The sequence below is a fragment of the Diabrotica undecimpunctata genome, chromosome 7 (genome assembly GCF_040954645.1).
Source record: "Diabrotica undecimpunctata isolate CICGRU chromosome 7, icDiaUnde3, whole genome shotgun sequence".
Classification (NCBI taxonomy): Eukaryota; Metazoa; Arthropoda; class Insecta; order Coleoptera; family Chrysomelidae; genus Diabrotica; species Diabrotica undecimpunctata.
The window spans coordinates 118,552,142-118,580,041 of NC_092809.1; the positions used below are offsets into that span (position 1 = coordinate 118,552,142).

Sequence of the window (27,900 nt, forward strand, 5' to 3'; positions counted from 1 at the left end):
ATTCTTTGGGCACCTCTCATTGGACAAGTGCATCTCATAAATCAACCCTATTGTAGGACGCCTCTGAATAGCGAAAATCCAATTCAATGGTCAAAGTGCAACATGATACTTTACACGTTTTGAGTGGATTATCGACACAAAAATAACAAAAGAAGTCAAATTCTCCGAAATTAAAACATAATAAAAGCCAGTTTAACCAGATTTTATAAAATAACCGGAAACGATATATTTTAAAGCAAAGTCGTTAGAATAAACCATTAAATCAGAGCATATTATAGTATAGTAAAAGTAAGTAAAAAAAAATCTAAAAATATGAAAATAAATAACTACATACTTTCCCAAACATAATATTTTTAAGCACTGTAATTGACGCATCCTGATTTTCGTTTGCTTATACTCCTTTTTATTAAAAAAAGTAGTGTACCATCCTTTGTTAATTTGATTAATTACTTATCTAATTTAAAATTGTATAAATCTAAGAAATGTTTTGTTTTAAAATCGTCAATAATCAATCCAGCTAATTCAACTTCTACGACTTTTCCGAACGTGAAACAGACTATTTAAACAGTAATCAGAAACAGGAAATTAAATCGACTGCTCGACTGCTTACCTCAATAATGATGATTAATACTAATGGGGTTTTGGGAGTGGTTCACGCTTCAATCAACTGTAATTATCTTTGATTGACAGAACTTGTGTTTACTCTTCATTTTCCTTATTATTCGCCTCCATATTTCACCTTGTTTTACCATATTTCAATATTTACTTTTGTTTCAGTGAACAGCAGCCAATATGCCCATTATGTATTCAATACCCTCGATCAAGATCACAGCGGCCTGATAAGTTTCGAGGTAAGGATATTTAGGTTAACATAAGGGATTAACGAGCAAGTTTACTAAATAACTCAAAATAATAATAAAGCTTTTGAAATTCGGTATCGAAATTAATTAGAAAGTGATATTAAAATATTAGTGTATTAAGCAAGATGGGCTTAAAACCGTTCAAGTTGCTTATAACTGGAAAATCCACTCAATTAAAACACAATCCACGAATATCTTAACATATAACATTAGAAGATTTAGCACAGAATGTTTCATCTATAACACACTCTAAAATAATTGAAATAGAAATCTTTTTCTTTTATAACTATATTTATTTACAATTTACAATATTACAAAGTAGTAACTAAATGTGTTACTGGTTTTGTGCATGATGGAGACACATCCAATAATGTCTCAACTTTTTCTATTTTGGTTAAGTTTGAAAGTAGGTCTTGGGGCCAAGTTCCATCTAGTCTTCTTGTGGTTGGACCTTTGTTGAATAATTTAATTACTAACTTATTTTCATGTTAAATGCTACTTTAATTTAGTGACTTCATGGCTTTGATGGATTTTTCCTTTGATGAAAGAAATCTTTAAGTCCTTGTAACACACCATCGATTGTAATTCACCACTATCGATCTAAGCACTTTAGACTGAAATCATTGGATGATATTCAGCGACCTTGACTTTGCACAGTCCCATAGGTGTAGCCCGTAGTAACAGATAGGTTTGAGTTAGATATGGCTTTATATAGAAGAATTTTGTTTTGGATGTTGAGTTTTGACTTACATCCAAAAAGCAAATTCATTTGCCGAAATTTTAACCCTTAATTGCAAAAGTCACATTTTTAGACAGAAATAGCAAGTTCTGGTCTCACAGACGATTGAATATAAACCTTTATATATTTTTGTCATATTAACGTACAATATTAATATTTAACAAAAAATAACCATATTTAACCTTTTAAATGTGGTTAGTAACATATTCATTGTTAAACTATTTTATAATACGGTATGATAGTAACAGCATTAAGATCTATAAACTCTTGCGTACCTCCAAGTAGTGTGCTTGGTGCACTCTTATATCTTTTATACACATAGGAAATGTTCCTTGGCAACATTTGCTGATGACACCGTTATCCTTTCGTCGCACACAAATGCAATCGAAGCATTTAGAAGGTTACAAGTTCACTTAAACACCATTCAGATGTGGTTAAGAAAATAGCGAATCAAGGGTAATGAAAATAAATCAAACGTACAACTAAACATGTCCAAATGTACAACTAAACAATCAAGGTATACCGCAATTTGATAGTGCAAAATACCTTGTTATTCATCTTGATAGACGACATCTTCTTTTTCTTCTCTTTCTAAGCAATTCTGCTTGTCATTGGCTGACTAATATCCCAATGGAAAGTTGTCACTCCACCTTTTGCGCGGTCGTCTGATACTTTTGATACACCAATCTGCCGATTGGTGACTTATTTTTTGCTATTTTGACAACACGGGTTTCCTTTATTCTGATTATGTGGTTAATCCATTCTTTTTTTCTATTTGGGTCCATTCATTTATACACTTTACGTTACATTTTCTTCGAATATCTTCACTTTTCTTTCGAGCTCACAGCGTATTTCGTGTAATTCTATTCAGTACTCTAATCTCTGCCGTTTCCAGTAGTCTTTGCGTTGAGGCTGTGTCAAGTCTTGTTCCTGAGGCATATGTCATTATGGGTCTTACACTGGCTTTATAAATTCTTGATTTCATCTTAGTGTTAATGTGTCTGTTTCGCCATATAGTGTTATTAAGGCATCCTGCCAGTGTACTTGCTTTTTGTACTTGATCTCTCACTTATTTGTCCTGGTCTTCATAGCTAGACAGGTATTTTATTTCCATTACTTGTTCCATACTGATGCCATTAATTTCTATTTTACATCTGGTTGGTTATTTGCTAACTACTATTGTTTTAGTTTTCTGAGATGAAATTGTCAATTCTTTTGCTCTTATTTTAAATCTGTGGACCAGTCTTTGCAGACTATCTTCATCTTGGGCTATCAATATAGCGTCATCTGCGTAACAGAGTATTTTGATTTCTTTGTTTTCCATTTCGTATCCTCTTCCTTTGTTAACGGTTTTGATGATTTCATCCATAATCAAATTAAAGAGCATGGGGCTCAATATATCCCCTTGTCTTATTCCGCTGCCTATTCCTATAGGTTCTGTTAGTTGTCGATCCATCTATTTTGACTTCCATTTTTTGTTTTTGTAGATGTTTTTAATAGTTGTTATTGCATCTGTACACGATCTTCCACTACGAAAACCCTGTTGTTCATCTGCTAAACTTATCCTCTGATTTAGTAGCACTTGTAAAATTTTAGTTGTAAGTTTTGGCATAGTATTTAACAAGTTTATACCTCTGTAGTTTTCTGGCTGTTTTTTATCTCCTTTTTTTGAATAGTAGAATTAGTTCGCTCATTCTCCATTCTTCCGGTATATTATTGTGTTTTATAATTTTATTAATTAATGTTATTAATTGTTCTGTCATTGCAGCTCTACATAATTTCAGTAACTCGTTTACTATCACATCTTTACCTGCGGTTCTTCAGGTTTTCAGGTATTTTCCGAACTTCCTGTACATTTAAATTAAGTTCTTTTCCAGGTAGTCAATCCACGTGTCCTTTTCTATGTGTTTTGGTGTTATTAGTTCCTTTTCCTCCGTTCTTTGACCTCTTATAAAGCGCCATATTTCCTTTTGAAGGCCGTAAAAATCATGTTTTTTTCGAAAAGTGTTCCCAGTGATCATTTTTTATTTTTCTTACAAGTGTTTATGTTTCGTTTCTAATGATAGACGATTTACTTGGAAATACCACATCTTCAATAGACGAAAACAACTTGGACTAAAATTAAGATAACTTTACCAGCTATTTGAAAGAAGATCGGAACTATCACTAGAAAAATAAATTATTAGTGTATAATGTAATTCTAAAACTCATCAGGACGTACGACATTTGACTGTGGGGGTGTGCAAGTAAATCCAATATTGAAATCTTGCAGAGGTTCCAATCGAAGGTCCTCAGGAAGATTGTTAAAGCACTACACTACGTCCCTAATAAAGTATTAAATCGTAATTTCTCAGTGAGTGTTGTGCGCGAAGAAATAAAAAAATGTAGATAGGCGCATTTAAAGCGGTTAGAAATTCACCCAAATTCTAGTGCGGTAAACCTACTGAACAACAGCAAGGAAGTAAGAAGACTTAAGAGACACAAACCCTTGGACTTACAAGATAGATTTTCATAAGTAAATTGTTTAGAATATAAGAAAGGAAGAATATAAAAAAGGAAGGTACCAGCACAGGCAGGTATTCTTCGCTGATGTTAATTTCTCTGTTTGAATTATCAAATTTTATTATTGTCCGAACAGATTGCAAATCTTTACTTGGAAAAAAAATATTTTAAATTTATCAAAAACGCAGTAAACTGCAAGTAATTAAAAAACTAAGGAAAACTAAAAACTAAACGTTTTTGTATGTAGTAGATACCTGTTAAATTAAAAAAGGCAACTACATGTAAAATATTTTAAAAAAATTAAGATTATGGTCTACAGCAATCACTGTTTTTAATCATAGTCCATGTTGCGAGACCGCTTCCGTAGTAAAAATGTTTCTGGTTCGCTTTCTTTCTGGATTCTTGTTAAAAAATGTCCCCTTTAAACAAAAGTGAAATGAGCCTGGCAAAATTTTAGAACAGAAATTATTTTTTTTAACAAAAAACTTTAAAAATCGCCTTTTTTGCTGTCTAAAAATTTTCTTTAGATTTTCTGTGTCATTTTAAACAAAAAATGTATGTTGTCATTTTTTTTCTAAAGTTTACAATTTTCGAGTTATAAGCGATTTAAAATCTGAAAAATGCGAAACTAAGCATTTTCGAAGATTGAAAACTCACCTGTAAATAATTGATTTTGAGGTTGCGTGAATTAAAATTTTAACATTCAGTTTCAAGGTTCTGAAGAGCAATCGCAGCTTACTGTGTATTGTATTTGAATTGTATTTGAATTTAGATCGTTGTTTTTTAATTTATTAACATAATATTTTGAGTTGTTTTGAAATTTTTTTGTGTAATATAGTTACAAAATTTTAATAAATATCAATTTTTGTTGAAAATTTTTTGTGTAAGTACACAATATAATATGTATCAGTGCGACAGAGACGCACCATACAGTGCGGCGCGCCCCGGCGGCTTAAACGGTGAGCGGACGCATATAATTATCAATTAAAAAACAACGGTCTAAATCGAAATAAGCTCCAATGGGTCTTCAGAATCTTGAAACTGAATGTTTAAAAAGAAAAACTTACAATACAGTAAAAACTTTTTTTGTAAAATGGTATAAAATTTTATTATTAAATTTTTTTTAAATTATCCAAAATGGACTTACAAATTTTCATAACGTTTTCGATCTTATCAGACACTCTTTAGTGAAAAACGTCTATATAGTATTTGGAATTAGCCACATGATGAGGTCAGATGACACTAAAATTACATAATTTGAGTAACAACATTGAAATTAATAAGACACTAAGTCAATGATGAAGGATTACATTTTCTAAAGGAACGCACAATTTTCCAGCTCGAAAAAGGGAACCTTATACCCTGAGAGGTAGCATCCAACTGTCATACATATCGTTGTCATCGATATTTTCATACGATCACTCTGAATTACGCTCTTGATGGGAATCGATATGCTCATTCAATGAAACAGCATCTATATCACTAGCACCACTAATAATCTCATGCCGCTCTCGTAACAGTGTCTTTAAATTGTTTGACAAAATAGATCTATTTTTCAAGGAACCAACCATATTTCACAATCACGATTTAGTACCACGAACAGACAGGTATCTTCTCACAAACTGCGATTATTTTATTTTGTCCTATATTTTAGTTCTCGTAATGATTTGAAATTCAATGAAAGGGTAACTGATCAGTGGGTTTGGGATTAGAAGGCGTTGCTAACTTGTGGTTTACAAAAAATCAGAGATAATAAGGAATGTATATTGAAGGCCGTCTCACAGACGAGACCTTTCCGGTTAACGGTTAAGTCGAGCTGTCTTCTCGTTGGTTGAGATGGATGGCAGTTGGTTAATGCTATTTGAGTTGATTGATTGACTTTTGTTTGTCAGTTTGTGTACCAATCACTCAGTATGTCCAGGTGATGTTGCAGGTCATGTGAGGCTTGTACGAGATCTTCGTTTAGCTAGTATTGCTACGTCGTCAGCAAAGAAAGCGATTGTAGTATTATTAATCTCTAGTATATCGGCTGTGTAGATTGGAAAAAGCAGCCGTTCTAGAGCACTACCCTGCGGGAGTACGGAGTTAATAGGACAGGATTGGAATGTTGGTCATTGAATTTTATAGAGAAATATTTTTTATGTAGGATTTGAGTAGGAGGAAATAGTTACTGGATAGTGCTATTTTACTTTGTAAAGCAGACCTCTGTGCAAGACTTTGTCAGACTATAGCGTTGCACTATTTCTTTTTTTCAAGATTTTTAATATTTCATTTATCATTCGATGATCTTTTTGGGTGATGTAGTGATTTTCCCGAAAATCAAACTGATATTTTGGTAGGAATTTATGATCTACGTATATTCTTTGTACCAGTAATCTTGCAAAAACTTTGCTTACGGATGGAAATAGGCTGATCGATAAGATGCTACTTCATTGGGCTCTTTCTCTGGCTTAAGAATCACAATTATTTCAGCGAATTTCCATATTTTTGGAAAATATGATAAGCTTAGCATGCGGTTAAATATAACTGTTAGCATAGTAATGGTCTTACAAAAAAGTTGTTTTGGTACTTGTGCCGAGATTAAATCATAACCTGGAACTTTTCGTGAGTTGGGTTTATTTATTTTTCCTTGACTTCTTCAGTAGTATAACTTTTGATCGGAAGGTACATTTTACATGCTGTGCTAATTATTTCGTCCACTTCTTCGTTTAAGTTTCCGCCATTGGTAATTTGATTGACACTTTCATCTTACTTCAGTGGTTCTCAATATAGCTCAAAAGAGTGAAAGAAAATATATTAATTCCTTAATGTAAATTTATTGCCATATAATTTTTTGTGAAAATATTATATATCATAAAGTTGCTCCAACTAATTAATTATTAAAAAAAAACAAACAAACGAAATAAAACAATGAGTGAATTTTGGCTATGAAAGCACTTTTAACTTTTAAGAACGAAAAAATGATATTAAATTTATGTAAAAATAGTTTTTATTTTCCGTACTTTTTTGTTTGATTTTTTTTACTGACTATTAGGGAATGTTTGCCTAATAACTATAGCACGAATTTTTTGCAACCGCCTCAAAAAAGATAACTTCTTATTGATTTAACGCACAATCGTTTCGTCTATCGCTGAGGTCAAAAAGAAAACAAATAAAAAACTCAATTAATTTTATCAATTAGGATCTTCTCTTGTAGACCAAATGGAACTTAGCTTTCCGCATTCGTCGTAATTGGCAGCAAGAAAAGAAAACAAGTCGTCTATTTTTCTGACACAGATCATGATGTCGGTTTATTAGACAAACCGAAAACTAAATAATTTCCGTTTCATAATTTAATGTATGAACTCGTTTTATCTTTTAAGCTTGAAATAAAAATATTTTTGTTTGCTACATTTATCAATGCGATATATTATATTTCTAAATCGTATGTATTTTATTAATTCGACGCTAACTTGATATGCCAAATATTGGAGCATATTTTTCCTTAATTTACAGTACAGCTTTGCTAAACTTCTTCTATACTATTAAACAACTTTTGAAGATTACAAAAATTTTTTTGTATTTTTCCATTGTTCTTGTATTTTAAAGATGGCACTAAAAATTTTCGTCCACAAAATTACTACTCCATGGCCGACACTTAATCTCTAGAGCGAGAAATATGAAATACAAAATTTGAGAAAAGTTTTAAAAAAGTGTTCTTACGTGATAGTTTACCAGAAAAATTGAAAATTCTTTAACAAAAAAAAATTGCGGAGATTTAAAAATATTGTTCAAGAATTGCCTTTTTTTCGACTTTTGCCAGTCACAAAAAAATATTATTATTTTTGGTTAATTTGTGGTAAATCATTATAGAGAAAACCAAAAAAATTAAATGCATGAATGTTTATTTAAAATCAATTGACCAGATTCAGAGATTAAAGATTTTGAGAAAAACTACGTTTTTAAAACCGGCGGACAGTTAATCTCCGGATCTTAATTTCGATTTTAATCGATTTTAATAAACCTTAACCAATTTCGTTTATTTTGGTTTTCTCTATAAGAAGGTACCATAATTTGACCAAAAAAAAAAAGATACTAAAATTTTTTTGACAGAAAAAAGTCGAAAGAAGGACTGTCATTTTGTTTCAGATTTGTCGTTCCAGAGATTAAATATTCGCCATGAAGCAACAATTTTTGAACAAAAAATTGTTGACGTCATCTTTAAAGTACAGGAACAATAAAAAATAAAAAGAAAAATCATTTTTGTAATTATCAACAGTTGTATAATATTATAAGGCAAAGTTTGATTCGCATATGTAATAGACAAGACACAAAAAAATGTGTCATTTTTTAACATTCTAGACGGTAAGAGTGTAATGACTCATTTTAGCATCCCTGCTTCATCAGACACTCGGGCTGATACAAATTAAAACACGGAAACTCCAACGAATGTCTCCTAAAACTTGACCACTCCAGTGGTTAACGTACAGAGGTGCCACCGACTTTGGTAGCCATGAACGAAAACGATTTAATAATATATCGTTGTCTGTCCTCTGGGCTATACGAGATGTATAAAAGATTTAATTATTTAGCAAAAGATGCTATCGTTTTGTTGAAGTAAATGGCCTAGGAGTACGGACAGTTAAGGAATTTGTCCTCCTAGGCGATACCTATATTTAGCCATTTATTTCAACAAAACCATAGCAGCTTCTAATATTAATAAAATGTTACTTAATTAATAATAAATAATATATATTTATTTCTAATAATAAATAAATAATATAATATAAATAATAAATAAATGTTTATTTAGGAAGCTTACATACATACTACAAGAAACATAAAGCATACTAAATACTAAATAAACATAAAAACTCACTGAAGTAGAGTTAGTATAAAAATAGAACACCTTGTGCGTGAGATTTAAAAATATATATTCAAACAAAGAATTATTTAACAATTGTATAAATATAAATAGTAAGTTACAGATGCGTACTTACAAAAATAGGTACATTAATTTTAATTTTAATATAGTATTTGACACAAATGTAAGTACATGATATTAATTGCAGTAAGTTCAAGAAATGTTGTGGTTTCTAATCAAAGTATATTTAAATATTTATTATTTATCATTATTGTCCATTAATAAATTCTTCATAAAATTTTGTTGTTTTGTTTACAATCAATTGTTTAATTTTATATTTATATCTATGTTTTTTATAATTTTTAATTTGTTTTAAATTCTCTACTAGACAATTGTATTTGGGCCCTATGTAACCAACATATCTCTGGAGTATCGATGTATTACATTTAGGTACAATTACATTATTCCTTGAATATCTAGTTTGATTAGCATGATTGTTTAAGTTTAATATTATCTTTTTTTCATGTATATGTATAAGGGCTTTGTAACAGAATAATTTACGTACAGTTAAAAATTGACTTTCATTACAACAGCTCGCTAGAATATCTTAAATTTTTCCAATGAATAATTCTAACTAGCCACTTATGAATAATGTTTATAGAATGCAAGTAATTACTCCGTATTCCATCTCATCTCAAAAGGCCATAGATAAGTTGAGCTTGTATTAGTGCATAATAAAGAATTCTTAAATGAGTTATTCCTAAAAATTATTTTAAACATTTGAATCTTGATAGGAGCCTTCTTAATTTAACTACTATATTGAAAAATACTACGAAACTTTTATTGCATATGGACAATAATATATATATATATATATATATATATATATATATATATATATATATATATATATCGAGAAAAGGAGTATGACCGTCAATCCAATATAAACTAAGGAACACTCGAAGAGTGGTGGGTTTTTCGGTCAAAGTGGAGAAATAATATACAAAGAAGGTGGCTACTTCATCTATTTATTGAAGACGTTTCGCTTTCTACTCAGAAAGCATCATCAGTTCATCTAAAAAGAACAATATGAAAAACCAAACATACTTGTGCTCTTGCCCAGCATGCTATTAACTCTAAGCACAAAGTGAACTTTAATGAAGTTAAGATTCTTGGTAATGAACGCAATCTCGTCAAAAGACAGTTTTTGGAAATGTGTTCAATACTAAAACACATAAATGCTCTTAATAAGAGAACTGACATTAGTAACTTGAGCCAAATTTATCATGCATTCATTTTACAGAATTAGGCTTAATATGTTGTTTACTTTAAATGGCCCTCTAAGGTGTTTTTTTATCATATTTTCATATTTAAAATTTCAAATGAAAGTAAAAATAAATTTTTCTTTCTTTATTTAACGTAGATTCATCAACTTACATTTTATTAATTATTTTGTCAATATCACATTTACATATATTAAATAATTGTTTTTCGATTGACTTGTTTAGTAAAATTTTTTAATTGAAACTCATTCATAGAACCTTTTTCATTCACACTTCCAAATGCTATTAAGCTTGGACTGTGGAAGTTAAATTATTCTTCACCTGTTATTGATATTATAATATATAATATTTTGGATTGACCTCGCTTGCTTTGTTTATTGGTTTTCTAAACCAATCACTGGGGGGAAAATGGTGATCTTAACCACCTTTTTCTTTCATTTTTTGGCTTTTATGACAAGTCACCCAAATTTATCATATTCTTTAAATGTACCGCTTTATCGCACTAGAGGTTGGTATTTCGCCTTGCTGTTCTGTCATATTTTGACCTCAAAGCCACTGTCTTTTCACGTCGTGGGTGTTACACCTGTTAGATTCATTTACCTGCGGCACCTAGTAAGCTAAAGACTGGTAGCTTAATTTTACTTTTAAATATTATATTTTAATCTTAACCTATTCAATAATGTTACCTAAAGTCAAAATTAAATTTAACTGATAATGTATTGTTGAAAGTGCATCTTATGATCTTTATAGTTCTCTTATATCAATTTTAATGTTTTTTACAATAATTTGTGCTAAATTTGTTAATTTGTAAACTGTACCTAGTTTCAATTAATTGTTTATACAACTTAATCTCTAAATGTCCATTGTCGTAAGCTTTTTCACGCATTTAATATCATTGACTGTTGCAATGCAATCTGTTTTGGATGTTATAATAAAATATAACATTGATATTTTATTATAATAGCCAAAATAAATGTATTGTGACTATTAATCTTTGCCTGAATCAGACTGGTATCCTCCCAAAATATTTTTAGCATAAAGGAATAATCTGCAAAGGGAAATTATTAATTAATGATATTTCTTTGTAGTTAGCACATTTCATTTTTTGTGTATCATACAGTATATTACCAACTGCATGTAAGACAGTAAAAAGGATTGCAGCGGCTACATTGATAAAATAAGAGGGTACGGTGTTGGAAAAACATCAGGAGACTATTAACTAGAAAACAATTAAAGAAGTATAGGCAAGGCAAGACAATAGAAAGTGATTCAAAGATAGAACAGACCTAACACTATCAAGGAAAATTTTTAACAATTTTACACATGCAACAGTTTAACACTCAGCCATCCCTCAGTTAACGCTAACTCAGCATCATACACATATTTACCATCTAATTTTTAGGTACTAAATGTTGATTATACACATATAGGGCCTATATCGTTTAGTTATCCTGGGTACATTAGGTATTTGTATTGTTGTTTGATTACTTTTAATCCAAATATTTTCTTCAAGTCACCCCATCTATAAAATTATCCTACAATTTGCTGATATAATATTTTAAGTTACATTACACTAAAACCCCACATTACAAAACAACTCTTTCTTTCGTTTTTTAGCAGGTCTATATACTCTAAACTATCCACACATAAGACAGTTGACCTCCCTGTCTTCATTAATTAACAACTATAAATCATGCACACATCTTCCAATTAAGTTTTACGTACCAAAAGTTTATTAAAAAAATATAGGGCCTTATCAATATTTGATTTTATCTATGTTTCTCTAAGTACATGTATTGATGCATGCCTACTTCAGATTCAAATATTTTTTACTATGAACATAATTTTTAAGCTACATTAAACTTTATGCCCCAACATTTTAATGTTTGCTACTGTTGAAAGTAACAATAAATAAAAAAAAATTAACATATTGTTAGCTAGTGTCACATTAAGATACATACTATAAGCTAGATTGACTGCTTTGTTCATACATCCGTCCTAAAAATGACATTTTAAACAGTTGCCATCTAAAACCTATACAGAGACATCGCGTCCGGGTCAGCAACCCCATTGGAAGTCTTACGTTCCCATGCGGGGTATCTGTAACTTTAACATCACACCAACTTTCTAATAAAGATATAATAATTAACAAAGTTTGTACTATTTTATGGGTTTTTACCCACAATATTTAGTAACTTGTCTCATGTACACCTAGTGACTATTCAACCTTAGTCAAAATTTAATTTTTACGATTTTGTTCACTCAAGTGGTAATGCCTATTCCAGGAAAATGCACTGGTGATGGATAGTAAATCCGAAATTGCTCTGTTGTGATGTAGCCCGAATTGGTCTTTTTAACTATATACCTTTTATAAAGGATTTTAAATAAAACTTTTGTGTTTTATAGTAGGTATACAGAGAACTACAGGAATTGTATTTTTCTTGTGAATTACATTAAACCATAAAATCATAATAATATGCTACTACATATTCATCACATTCCTGTATGGCATGGAGAACTGGACTCTTACAGAAACACTAATGAAAAAATTGGATGCCTTTGAGATGTAGATCTGCCGTCGAAAATTGTGGATAAGTTGGGTTGATTGAATAAGAAATAAAATAGTTTCGAAACACAATTCAGATAACTGCCTTAATCTGGAGCCTTCTAAAAATTGCAAGACATAGCCAGACGTTGATAAAGATGTTAAAAGAGACATGGGGAATCTAAAATTTGCATTCCACGACATGTCTCCTCAACTAAGCAGAAATCGTTAGCGAATTGGTTTCGTGTACTCATACAGAGTAGATCCGAATAAAAATAAAATTAAAAAGACAGTCAAGATTTCATTTCACGTACAAATCGTCTATGTATCTGTTGATACGTATTTCGCTTTAATAAAGCTCATCAGAACAGTTATTCATAGGCGTTCTCAACGTGAAAATTAATCTTATCTGTCTTTGGGAAGCAACGATAAAATGGCTTCGAAACGGACGCAATAGCAACATCTGATATTAAATCCGTAAAATAGTTTCGAAACACAATTCAGATAACTGCCTTAATCTGGAGCCTTCTAAAAATTGCAAGACATAGCCAGACGTTGATAAAGATGTTAAAAGAGACATGGGGAATCTAAAATTTGCATTCCACGACATGTCTCCTCAACTAAGCAGAAATCATTAGCGAATTGGTTTCTTGTACTCATACAGAGTAGATCCGAATAAAAATAAAATTAAAAAGACAGTCAAGATTTCAGTTCACGTACAAATCGTCTATGTATCTGTTGATACGTATTTCGCTTTAATAAAGCTCATCAGAACAGTTATTCATAGGCGTTCTCAACGTGAAAATTAATCTTTTCTGTCTTTGGGAAGCAACGATAAAATGGCTTCGAAACGGACGCAATAGCGACATCTGATATTAAATCCGTAAAATAGTTTCGAAACACAATTCAGATAACTGCCTTAATCTGGAGCCTTCTAAAAATTGCGAGACATAGCCAGACGTTGATAACTTTTAACATCTTTATCAACGTCTGGCTATGTCTTGCAATTTTTAGAAGGCTCCAGATTAAGGCAGTTATCTGAATTGTGTTTCGAAACTATTTTACGGATTTAATATCAGATGTCGCTATTGCGTCCGTTTCGAAGCCATTTTATCGTTGCTTCCCAAAGACAGAAAAGATTAATTTTCACGTTGAGAACGCCTATGAATAACTGTTCTGATGAGCTTTATTAAAGCGAAATACGTATCAACAGATACATAGACGATTTGTACGTGAAATGAAATCTTGACTGTCTTTTTAATTTTATTTTTAAAATAGTAATAGTTTTACATAGAATGAAAAAGAGCCGAAAAATATTAAAAACAATAAAAATTCAAAAGTTATACGTCGGTTATGTAATGAGACATGAAGAGAGGTACAACCTTCTATACTTTATAATACAAAGTAAGATCGCCGGAAGAAGGTCCTAGGCCGAAGAAGAACATAGTGGCTCCGAAATCTACAAAAGTAGTATCAAGAGACATTCGCTAATCTGTTTCGAGTTGCCGTTAACAAAGTTGTTATTGCGAATATAATCGCCAACGTTCGATAATCGGGGCGGGTACTGAAAGAAGAAGAAGAAGGTTAATGCAGGATATAAGATGTTTGTTTTTATTTAATAATATATATTAATACTTTTTATGTTTCTTATTTTTTTTAAATCTGAACTGTAATTGTTTTGAATATAAGTTGTCCTAGTAGTTCGAAATTTTTAAACAAAAGAAGTAGACCTGCATTAGGATATCGAACGGTAATTTCATTAAAACAAAAAGATAGTCTTCGCTAAATATAATAATTAACAGTACATAAAATTGTACTAAACTAATAATCTTCTCATCCTATTAAATAATATATACCAATTTATAAAATTGCAAATACTTTTTACAAATTTCAAATGTATAGAAAAGTTTTCAGAAATTCATTACCCCCAGTTAAAACTCAGCGGGACACAATGTGTAAATTAACCCCCAGATAAATGAGATGTAATTCTCCAGGGGACAATAGAAAACTTAGCAGAGAAGGCACTAATTTTGTAAACCCAATGGGTTGCGACTAAAATTTACATTGTAGCGCCGTTGGTGACTGTGTTGGTCATATTAAAAGTGGTTTGTTAGTTATAAGATATGAAGCAATTATAAATTTCATTTAAAAAATATTACTATTAAGTACTAATCACCATGTGTATTTGTTAATATAACGATAAATGTGAAGCTCTTACAACAATTTTTGTGAAAAATTGTTGATTACTTCAGTTATTTTTCGACCGCTCATATTGAAAGTATTTTATTTAACCTATATTCTACAATATATAGTTGACAATTGCTTCTGAGCAAGTCTTTTGGATGCATATTTTGGCTCTGGACTAGCTTTATTACTAGTATTAGGCCTTCAATAAGAATTTAATTAAAAAGTCTTTTAAAATAAGAAAATTTTGCTAGAAAAAACTACCAATTATTATACAAACGAAAATAACCAATAATAGGAGACCAGACTACTAGAAAAAGAGGATTCACGTAACACTCAAATTAATATCTTTATTAATGGCATTCAAAATAAATGAGCGAATTATCATATAAGGAGAATAACCGAGATATCTTAAACATATGCAGTTTTAATAAGATAGAATAAGCGAAAGTGTTCGGACGACAATGATCTGACATATATGACACGTGTCTTACAGACATATTATTCAAATCTAAAAATTCAATACTACGCATCATACCTTATATCGCAATCTATTCGGCTGCTATTAGTATGTAATTTGACTGTAGGTATATATGCCATAATAATTTTGTATACCTATAATCTAGCCTGCATTATTTAAGTGCCTGTAGAATTTTGCTTAGCTCAACTGTGTCAATGGATTTGTAAAAATCGATAACTAGCAGGACTATAGGTTTATTGCATTCCAATAATTTCTAGTATTATGGTTTTTATGCTCTGTAGATGATCCTTAGTTCCGTAATTTTTTCGCAATCTTGCCCATTCTCTTGGTTGATAAGTATCTTATTTTCTTTTCAATATTTTAACTGTTATTCGTCTAAAAAACTCCGCCCATGGTAAAATTCAGGTTCAAGTGAGCTCCGTGGTCAAGTGGACACCGATATACAAAGCTCACTTGACCATTCCATAATATTGGTTCTGTCGATGCGTCAAAATGTAAACTTTCATAATTTTTAAAAATTTTGTGGAGTCCATAAGTACCCCCATATAATAAATGTATGTTGTTTAGTTCACGTGTATATATTATAGGGGTCGCTCAGATCTTTTTCACTGTATATATGATCAATTAGTTCATAGGTTCAAGTAAGCTGTGATAGTTTGGCAACTCTGCTATCATCAAGTATTATTCCAACACATATTTAAGCGGTTTATTTGGGCTCCTTCTTTTTGTTGTCATTGATACGCATTACAGTGTGTAACAGTTATTGTATCCTACTAACTACACCTGCTGTTGGTAGGCACGTACTTCTTTATAAAAAGGTATATAGATACAAAAGGGCAAAAGGCTTATTATTTAATAGAATTTTCACTTTTATTAAAAATTTGATTTTCTCTGTTTTTTTTTATTTTATTTTTTTATCATAATTTTATTATTTTATCGCCGAATTAAATGTTTTTTTGTTTGCGCAAATTTCGTAATGTATTTTTTTATCATGAGTATGTCTTTATACGTTTTATGTGAGAATCCGATTAATAAGAACTGCTTTTATTTCATCCATTGTTCTATGATATTTTGTATATAGCTTTTTTATTAGTTATGTTCTGGTCTCATTTGAGACCATACTACAGACTATACTACTCTACATGTTGAGTCCAAATAATTATACCTTGTCCCTTCAGAAAAGAGCGGTATGAATTGCAAAGTCAATTGCGTGCAGGAGATCGTGTTCTGTGCAAGCTTTTTCTAGCCTATGACAACTAAGAAGGTGTGATATATCTTGTACTACCTTACATTCTCACCGCTTATCGGTGCCTACAAGAATTCTCCATTCAGAATAAGGAAGATAACTACCAGAAGGAAGTTCCTCTTGAAGATTTAGATAGCGAGGAGCAGCTCTTTTTTTGGCATGACAAGTTTTTCTGGTATATCTTACAAGTGTAATGATTTGATCAGCTTTTCCTCGATTTGAGTCGTCATATAATGGGCTGGTATTCGTGGAAAGGATCTTAGGAATCTAGACTTTGTTTTATTCGCTATCTGGCTACTTATCTTCAAATATGAGATAGGGTACAACTTATGTATAAATGTGATTTTTAATGTAAACGTTTACGTAAACATAATCTTATAACTAAATCTACGTGTCAAGTGTGTGTTCGTATCACCGATACTGGCGAGATACACTCGGCAGCAGAAACAAAGAGTGCAAGCGTCTACGTTTTAAGGATAGAAGGATATGCGCCCCATTTTTAGCTGACGTGCTTGCTGAAAATATTATTTCTGGACCTCAGTTTGTCTTTTAGTTTTTAACAATGTTCTGTAAATGACAGCGTGCGATATAAACTATCTCCAAGGTATTAATAGGAAGTCCAAAGTTCCACTATTGAATGTTGAGTTTTGCGAAAGAGTCTCTATAACGGAAATTAAAGGAGCACACCTGAGTTTTTCCGAAGTCTGGCTTAAAATGATTCGTGGTGTATTTTTATACACTTTAGATTTTTCTCCACTTCGGCAATAAAAGTTTTTGATTGTGCAACAATAGATGTAACGTCAACATATATAAAAGTCCTAGAATCAACCGGTATGGTATGATTGTTTGTGTATACAAATACAATGTAGGTTCCATTACGCTACTCCAAGCGAGACCGTTGTTCTGCGTTCTCCATCTGCTATTCTTACCATTGAATAATACTAAAAATCTTCTGTTCTGTAGGCATATTCGGATAATACAAGTGAGTTTATTATCTAAGGGGATGTTACATGGTTTTTGGAGAAATGGCATTAAAATTGACAAACACCACCCTTGATACCTGATGTATTTCATACCCGTCTTCGTTGTGTTGGATAAGATTTAGTATATGTGACGTATATGATCTTCTGTGTCTATAGCTGCTTTGGTCTATTAATTTTAGTTTTTTTTTCTATTATCGGTGAAATTATATTAAGGATTATGAGCAAAAATATTTTAAATCGCTGACAAAATGAAGATATTGGCTGGTAGCTTTTGTGGTCGTTGGCATTTAAGAAAAGCAACAACTTTGGCTTGTATCCAGATTTTAAATTTCTGCATATTTTGAATACAGCTGTCTATCATCCGGAGAAGCCATTATTAGTGGCACTTGTAGTTTTTTTTTGTTTCTTTGCCGGCAGAGATAGCGCTTCTATATTTATCATGTGGTTTTCAGCGATCAGCTTTATACCAAAAACCCTAGGTTTGGCGTAATTCACTCCTCTATGTGTTTCCTGCATTAGAAAAACGTCATATTTGTATTTAGAGGATATGTATAATAAGAATAACTAAAGTAAAGTTGCTTTATCTCTAGATATGCCCACAATATTTATAGACATAATTAGAATAGTTGGTCCTTAAAGGACCAATTTGACAAAATCATATAGAACAGGTGATTGAAAAATTAGGCGATTAATTAATTAATCATTACATAGGGTACGCATGATTTACGGTGGTCTTATTAGCACTTCAATCTTCGTGAAGGCTTCTTCTTTGAACCCCAGAAGTAGTGGCTAATCTTTTATTTTTCTTTGTTTTCAAAACTTCCACAAAATTTATTTTAAACTCTTATCACTACAGCTGTTTCGGCTGATTCCATTTCTCAAGTGATCTATTTTTGGCATACGTTTACACTTTATAGTCTCTAATAAAATAGGTTAAGGAAGGGAAAACTGTTTGTCTCAAGTTGGTCATTTAGAATTATATCTGTGTTTTTTAATTTGAGGATTTCCAGAGATTCTAACACAGATAGCTTAAGGCCTTTATTTTGAATGTGAATTTACACCATTCAAATGTCGACTTCTCAGGGATTTCGATACAAAAAATCGATCATCCCTCTCCGTTGTTATTCGTTTACGGCTTCTTCCTTATCGGAGGACATAATCACCAGTATGTTGGTACCGACAGAACACTCGGGACCCAGCAGATTGGCTTAAATTTAGTCGATTTGACATGGTCATCTTGCTCAAGACTTCTCTCAATATTGCTACTTCTTGAGCTGCTTTGACGGATGTGGAATCCATTTGTAATGCAGTTGTGAACTTAAGTCACTGATGTAATAGTGGGTTGCTATGGAAATTGATGCGTACGATTTTAACCGAAACAAGTCGGTGCTTATCGATTTGTTAGTCAAATTCTGACCCCCTCTCTACGCGTTGCAATATTTATTTGTAATACCTCATCCGATTCACCAAAACACAAAACTTTTTAAAAGTTAATGAGGTTAATGATTGTACACTAAATATTTTTAAATTTACACTTCTTAGATTGAAACAGATCGTACTTTCGTAAAATAATTTTGAGTGGATTATTTCGCACTCAAGTGTAGATTATTGGAAATATGCTGCTGGTAAATCAAGGTAAGATAGGGTTAAAAATAACCAAAGATATTAGAATAAACCAACTAATATGGTCACGTAAAGAGAATGAGGAAAAAGGTCGTTAACCTAAACAGATACTAAAGGTAAAGTAAAGAGAGGAAGACCTAGACTAAATTGGAGAGAAGACATTGACAGAGAGATCAGAGACAGAGTAATATACCTCAAGCAGCTTCTGTAAATATGAAAATTTAAGGATAATTATTTTTTAAAAGTTGTATATAAAAACAATTAATTACTGTTTTTATATTGAGTATTTATATTGTTTTATTTTCAGAAACAGCAACTAATACTAGTATCAACGAAATACAAAATTTAGGTAATCTTTTGTAATATATCAAAGGCAATAAATACAGCAAATAAGCCATTCCCAGCCAAGAAATACCAATAGTATCACGCAAATCCCGCCTATAGGGCTTCTAATATCCAACCACTTTTTTACCCATATAAAATAAAAGTTTAACGTTTTTACTCGTTTATATTTCGGGAATATATTTCGTATCCCATATGTTATTCATGCACCGAAAACCACCCTAAAAGGGGAAAATGAGAATTATGGATATACATAAATCAGAAAATTTCTTTGCTGAGACAATACAATCCATTTTTCGCAATATGTACCTAAAAATATTCGGAAATTTAAGGAGGATACAAAATCGATAGTAATAAAATAAATTTGTGAAATATTAGAAAGATATATGTTATTTTTTGCAGAGATGGCTTTAAAGATCTAAATAAAGATACAACACAGAAATAATAAAAATCTGTCATAAAAAAGGCAAAATAATGTCTGAGTGTCAAAGAAATCTAAATAATTTATAAGGCCTTTAAATGTAATTTATTATACATAACTTTACCACGTTAAAGTAATTATATTATATATTAAATTTTAAATTGTTTAAAAATATCTTTTGCTATCTCAACCCGGCAACTGTGTTGTGGGGTGAAAATCACTCATGTCCTTCATTAGCGCTTGTTAAAATAGTGACAACATACGTTAGGCTTTCACGGCCATCGTCTGACTTGTTAAACTGTTTGTTCGGGCTGTTAGGCCGTTCTCTTCTGAGATTAGTTCTCGACGTTTCGCCAACACTAGGGGTTGGCATCTACTGACATCTCCAGAAGATGCTAACCCCTAGTGTTGGCGAAACGTCGAGAACTAATCTCAGAAGACAACGGCCTAACAGCCCGAACAAACAGTTTAACGAGTGACAACATCGCCAGATTCTTCTAGCGCCACGAATACCTTCCCATAATATGACAGACCTTGTATTGCATCATAAATTTCAGTATATAAATAGGATTTGAATGAGTGGTATCGCATTCTTTGAAGTTAAAGGTGATTTTAACCCCACCATATGGTTGAAGTTCAGTTTTACTTAGTTTTTGCCAATTTTTACCCAACGCCGGTTCATTTTTAATAGAAACATAATTAAATTGGTAGGAATATTGCAACTGAATTAGATATTATTAATTTCAGACATATAGAAATATGTCTAGTTTTGAGAAAGAACAATGAGCCCTTTTGAAGCTTTGGTAGGTTAAATTAACTGGGTCAGAGTTAGGATCAGAAAGCGAATCTCTGAAAATGGAAGTCAGCAGGTTAGCTTTCCTCCCAGTGAGGATGTTTTAGAAAACCAGCTTCAATCAGTAGAAAATTGTCAGCCTGGAACTTCTAATCAGGAATTTCAATTATCGTCGAAAGAATCTTCTCAAGACAACAATACGTTTGAAGATGATAGAGTAAGACAATCTAAGTTTTTTTATTGGGCGGGATGGGAAAATAAAATGAGCAAAGAACTATCCTAATCAATCGGTTAGAACACAACAAGAAAATTTAATTATTCTATTTTCCGGTGTTCGAAATAATGCAAAACATTGCAAGTTGCCCATTTCTTTCTGGGAATTATTCATGGATAATATTATTGTAGAAAATATTGTCCAATGCACTAATAAAAAAATCGGTTTAGTCGCTCAGCAGTATAATGACTAACATAAGTATATCACCAAGCCTACGGATTCGTACAGTTTTCAGATTATTATATCTATCAGGCCTCTATAAAGCAAATAGATTAAATCTGGAGGATCTTTGGGCTACAGATGAAACAGTGTGGCGTACAAAACCGAATCTATATAAAAAAAATTATAAAATGTACCAAATATAAATCAGACGTACACCCGGAAAGAAAAGTACTATACGGTGACAGTCTGGGAATGGCTCGCGGCTAGACAAAACAGTGGAGATGGTCGTGCGGTCCACAAAACAAAAAAAATCCGAAGTTATATCAGGGGCGCCAGGTAAATTGGCCCACAGCCTTCCCTACGTTGCTATTCAATAAACCACCAACTTACCAATAGGTTTACTACTAAAATACTAAGTAACAGTATACAACCTGAATAAATAAAAAAATAAATGAAATTGTCAGATTAGAATTTAGTCAATTTTAATAAATAGATTCCCAAGATAGTTGAAAATAAATACATACATATTACATATTACAATATTATTTAACTTTACCATAGGCTTAATAAAAAAATAATATAAAAATGCGGCTTCTACTTGCCTAACAAAAATTCATAAGTTATTTATATTTAACAGAACAAAATGAAAGGTAAGACGTATCAAAAGTACCGGACGCTAAGGGGTGTGCGGTTCAATACCAACCAAAAAAAAAATAATTAACGCAAATAGGACACCACGTGAGCTCAAGTGCGTGCGCAGAAAATAATATAAAAAAATAAATCTCAAATATATAACCCCCCCTTAGACGCAGTTTACAAAATTAAAATAGGTATGTGTAAATATTGAATTAATAAAATAAACCGCAAATTATCTTTAAAAAAAAATCTGTAAAGTATTTGTAAATATGAAAATAAAAACTAACAGCAAATAATCTTTAAAAAAAAACTATTGTATTCCGCAAACCAAATTAGACGGTGCTTAAATCTTCCGTTGAAAATTAATTATCGATCCATACCTCGAATTTTCATATACTTCACCGCGTGGAATTCCAGTTATAGTTCAGCGTGTCTTCAATCCAAAATCCCATACGATTGCCGATGTACATAGACTTGTGTGACAATGTTGAAAAGTTGAAAATTACAGCCAGACGGAAAAATACGAAGAAGAAGAAGCAGAAAAAAACAAACAAACCAACCAACCCTGAAGCAAGAAAACATTAATTACCATCTGTGTCTAAAATAATTATTTGGAAATAAATATATTGATTTTAACACTTTGTTTATCTGCCTTTTGGCGATAATGGAGCAATACAAAAAAAAACTTGTCTCCGAACTTGAATGTATGAAAACTGATAAAAATGTGAATAGCTTTTTAGAGATGGGATAAAAAAATAACTACAACTTTTTAATTAATTAAAAACGAAATGTTCTAACACTCACCCTTCTTAGCCAGATTAGGGGTTTGAAATATCCCAAATTGGACCGAAGCGTAGCCGGCTATTTGGACTCGTGATTAAGGCTAATTTCTTGATCTAAATACGACTCCCGGTATTCACGTGTACTGTAGATCCGCTTTTTTTAGCGAAATTGTGGATATTCCAAAAAAAACCCTTCCACGAAGGCAGCAAATCCCCTTGAATATCCACACGGTTCGGACTAGTCCAGATCCCACATGGAACAGCAGCAAAAGCAAAAAACAAAATGCCGTTTTTAATCTAGCCCAACCTTTCAGTTACACCGTCAAACCTGGAATCCCTTTCTTTCCGTCGTCTTTCCGAACACTTGACAACTTGACACACGGAGGTCACCGAATAATACCGAGATTCAAAAATTTCAATTTTATGATCCCAATTCTTCCAAGATAACTCTAGAAAGAACGATCTAAATTAGTTTCTTCACAAAAAAGAGGACGTGTTCCCTTAACTTCAGCACAATTTTCCAGACATTACCCCTATTTGAAAATTACTAATTTTATTTTCGCCACCTTGCTTATAATATATTATAGGCAACCGCTCTTACACGTCCTGAATTATTTAAATTTTGATAAAATAGAGGTGGGACTTTTTACTTTAAATTTGGAACGTAACAACACCTCCCTTTCCCAGAGGAAAATTTACGAGGAAAAACTAGACGAAGAAAATTTTCCCTCGCGCTAGCGACACACTACCTAAACTCCGAGCGAAGTCCACAACACAATCATCATCCACACCGTCTTCACCATGCGCAAGTACTTGGACAACGAAAGACATACCAATCTCAAACCACACGCACAAAGCAACAACTTACTTACAACACTTACTCCACTTCCACACAACAGTCATCTCTCATCGTATGAGATCAAGTAGAATAGTTTCAAATTCCAACGTCAATCTGACAACACTGATTAGGTCGGTTACTGGATGTTGCCCTTATTCGCGACCTCCCAGCTCTGGGGCATCGCTAGTACTTCACTATACCTCGCATAACATGAGTCCATAAGAAACTCTCCACCATTCCACTCTTACTGATACTGCGAGAAACATCTACCGAAACAGTAGTGTAATTCCAATTGTTCATTAAAATAAAAATGAGATAGGTCTTCCAGAATTTAAATCCGTATACAACGAAATTTAGTGAATCATCCAAAACTAAGCTATTATCCAACAAGATTCACCAAAACATAATTATGTGGCTTCGAAAAAATCCCAATTAAATAGAATGGCTTACTAACATCAAAACAAATCCCAACGCCATATCATCGAAGACAACATATTTCTGACCAAACCTAAGTGACATTCAATTCCATAAATCAAAAGAAATTAAGGCTACCGCAACCCTACGACTTCGTATTGGCTACCTAACACAAAAAAAAACGAATCGGTTGACCATCCAAATACATCCTAAGAACCGATCATAGCCAACACTCAGTCATCCTTCACGGACACAACAAAAAAAAAATAAATACAACCAATTTCAGAAGACTAACTAAATTTACTTAGACTAGACAAAACTTTTGCTAGTCCGTTCTACTCCGACCTAAATCCTATCGGGATCACCAGTCGGGTTACTAATCCTTAAATCCTTAATATTCCAAATACCTTGATCCTTGCCATTTTCATCCTCTAAACTATATGTCCAGGGGGAAACTTTCTTCTTCACGAAGTAGGGTCCTATCCATCTAGGAGCTAACTTTTTCGTGAAATATTTAGCGGCATCTGACAACACAAAATTTCTCCGCCATACTGACTGATGGGGCTGAAATTCCTCTGGACGTCTCCGTAGATTATAGGTCTTCTCACACTTAGCCGAAGCTTTATCTAAACGTTTTCTAACATCAACAAATAATTCCTGGAGTCCACGCGATCGATTATATCCCATTTTAGCTACTTCGTCCTCCGGGTCTCCGAGTTTGTCCTTTCGGGAAAAATCTCGTCCATCCACTACCATCTTCCGACCGAAATTTATGAAGTAGGGATCTTGACCAGTCGACTCGTGGTATGCAGTGCGCGTAGCACATGCTAGTTTGGCCAAATTTTCATCCCACTTCCTATGGTTGTCAGCTATATAAGTTGCCATCATTGTTTTAAGGGTTCGGTTATAGCGTTCAGATGGATTGCACTGTGGATGATACAACGCATTATAACGAACTGAGACACCATAGGTTTCCATCATTTTCTTGAAAATACCCGAAGTATACTGGACACCATTATCACATAGTAACAGACGTGGAACTCCAAATACGAGAAAAACTTCTTCTTCTATTTTCTTAACGACATGTACGGCTTTTGAGGATCGCAACGGAAATACCAAAGAAAATTTACTAAACACATCCATTACCACTAAGATAAACTTATAGCCTTGAGTTGATCTTGGGAAAGGTCCCATAAGATCGGTTGCTACTATCTCCCATGGTTGGGTAGCTTTAGGTTGAGGAGTCATAAAGCCTTTGGGCTTACCTTGTTCCACCTTATGCATGGCACACAGTGAGCAACGTCCAACGTAACGAGACACATCACTCCGCAGTTTCGGCCAAAAATACTTCTCGTTAATACGCTTATAAGTTTTCAGGATCCCCATATGACCTGCTAAAGGACTATCATGACACAACTTCAGCACTTCCAATCGTTGACCCTTAGGAACGACTTCCTTCCAATTGTCCACTTCCTCGACCAAAAATCCATGACTGGGACGGATGTATTTATAAAGTTTGCCACCAGACATTCTCCACTGAGGATACTTCAAGGGATTAGACTTGATTTTTCTACAAAGTTTATCATACCAACTATCACCACTAGGAAGCGGTACAACCTCTTCAACCATATCAAGCACGGGAACTGAACGAGATAACAAATCGGGGACAACATGTTCTTTTCCTTTCCGATGCACAATCTTAAAGTCATATTGTTGCAATCTTACCGCCCATCGAGCTAATCTTCCAGTAGGATCCTTCAAATTTTGAAGCCATACGAGGGATGCGTGATCAGTCACGACCGTAAACGGAACACCCTCCAAATAAGGACGCAGTTTTTCGACTGCCCATAACACAGCTAAACATTCCCGTTCCGTCGTGGAAAAATTCCTTTCTTGACGCGTTAGTGATCTGCTCAGGAAACTAATTACTTCGTCACCATCCGGGCCTGGCTGCAATAACACGGCGCCCACTCCATATCCTGAGGCATCACATTGGACAACAAAAGGCAAATTGTAGTCAGGACAATTAAGTATCGGAGCAGAAACTAGACATTCTTTTATTTTCTGAAAAGATTCTTCACAACTCGGGGTCCAATTGAATTTTCTTCCTTTCTTCAATATCGCTGTAATTGGAGCTAGTAGTGTCGCAAAGGAAGGAATAAATCTTCGATACCAGGAAAATGTGCCTATGATGCTACGAACTTCCTTGACGGATGTGGGTGTTGGGATACGTAGCATAGCCTTGACCTTATCACCATCAACATGTAGTCCATTCCTATCAACCACATGACCCAAATACTTTAGTTCCGGTCTACAAAATTGACATTTATCCCAGCTAACGGTTAACTTAGCTTCTCTCAAGCGTCTAAAGACTTCCTCTAAGATCCTTACATGTTCTTCAATAGACTTTGTCACGATGACCACGTCATCCAAGTAAGTAAAAACATAGGGTTCCAACTCCGGACCGAGGACACGATCTATCAACCTCTGCCATGTAGCCGGGGCATTATGTAATCCAAAAGGCATTCTGCAAAACTGAAAAAGACCTCGACCAGGAACCGTAAAAGCAGTATAAGGCCTGGAAGCCTTAGCAACAGGTACCTGCCAATACGCCGACTTAATGTCTATGGTGGAAAGATAATGCGCGTTCTTCAATTTATTTAAAATATTAGAGATGTACGGTAATGGGTAGCCATCCCTCTCTGTTACGGCATTAAGCTTTCGATAGTCTACGCAGAACCTCCATTTTGGTTCTTCACCTTCTGGAACCTTTTTTTTCACCAAGAGAATCGGGGACGACCAAGCACTATTCGATCGCTCCACTACTCCTTTCGCCAACATATCTTCTAGCTCTTTATCAATATGACTTTGGATTACTGGGGATACAGGATAGTAACGTTGTTTTATGGGTGCAGATTTACAAACAATCACATGCTCAGTGACATCAGTACAACCAAGAGAAGTGCCCATTAGTTCACGACTTCTATTAATAACTTCCTCCAATTGCGACTTCTCTGCATCGGTCAAAATAGTTTGACCTCGGAGATGATCCACTGAACCTACCATTGCTGGAGCGTCCGAAAAATACCATTCGTTATGCCTCAAATCTGGAACGATACCCATAACACGCCAAAAATCAGATCCTAAAATCAGAATGTGCGGTACGTCCAAAATAACTAATACTGGCAAGACACGCAAGCGATCCCTAACCATGAAAGGTACTAAACATTCCCCCAACGATTCACACATCTGACCATTCGCCACTCTACAAACGGTCTTCTTCGAAGTATCCAACTCTAAACCCAAGTTTTGTAAAAATTTCCAACCAGTTCTTCCTACAATGGTCTTTGAAGCACCAGAATCCAATAATCCCAAAATTTCCTTTCCTAAGACTTTAACTTTCAAATATGGACGTTCATCTCCTTCGGAATGATGTAAAATAAAGTCTAAAATAGGACGTAGGTTGGTCGAGTCAACGTCGGCAACACCTCTTCGACCAGTTAGGTGCGCTTCCTTCCGTTTCCCGAATTACACGAAGGACAAGTTCTGACTGTAAACCCTTCTTTCTTACACTTAAAACAGTGAACAGCCTCCTTCTTCATTAGACACCCTACTGCCTTATGGCCTGACTGATTACAACGATAACAGATTAAAGTCCTAAACTTTCCTCTAGCGGACTCCGATTCGGATGAAACAACAGGACCCTCACTAACACTACTACAACTTTCAGCATCCACACTGATATAAGCTAGGTCCTTTTCCAAAGTATTCATTTTCCTACTATTCGGTTCAACATAGTTCCTAATACAATCACGTCTTTCCTCCATACTGCGACATAGAACACGAAGTTCCTCCAAGGTAGCTGGCAAAGGATCACGTAATCTATCTTGATAGAACGGATGCAAATTCCTAATAACTATAGACAATTTAACTTCCTCTGGAACATGAC

General features: G+C 33.3%; 1 protein-coding gene across 2 annotated transcripts in view; it reads left to right on the plus strand.

Moving 5' to 3' along the window:
* LOC140445742 (calsenilin-like) overlaps positions 1-27,900 on the plus strand; it is an 859,410-nt gene that overhangs the window by 756,285 nt on the left and 75,225 nt on the right. For both annotated transcript variants that reach the window (XM_072538045.1, XM_072538047.1), the window contains one exon: positions 778-851. In XM_072538045.1, the coding sequence (XP_072394146.1) occupies positions 778-851 (74 nt within the window). The remainder of the gene's footprint in view (positions 1-777; positions 852-27,900) is intronic.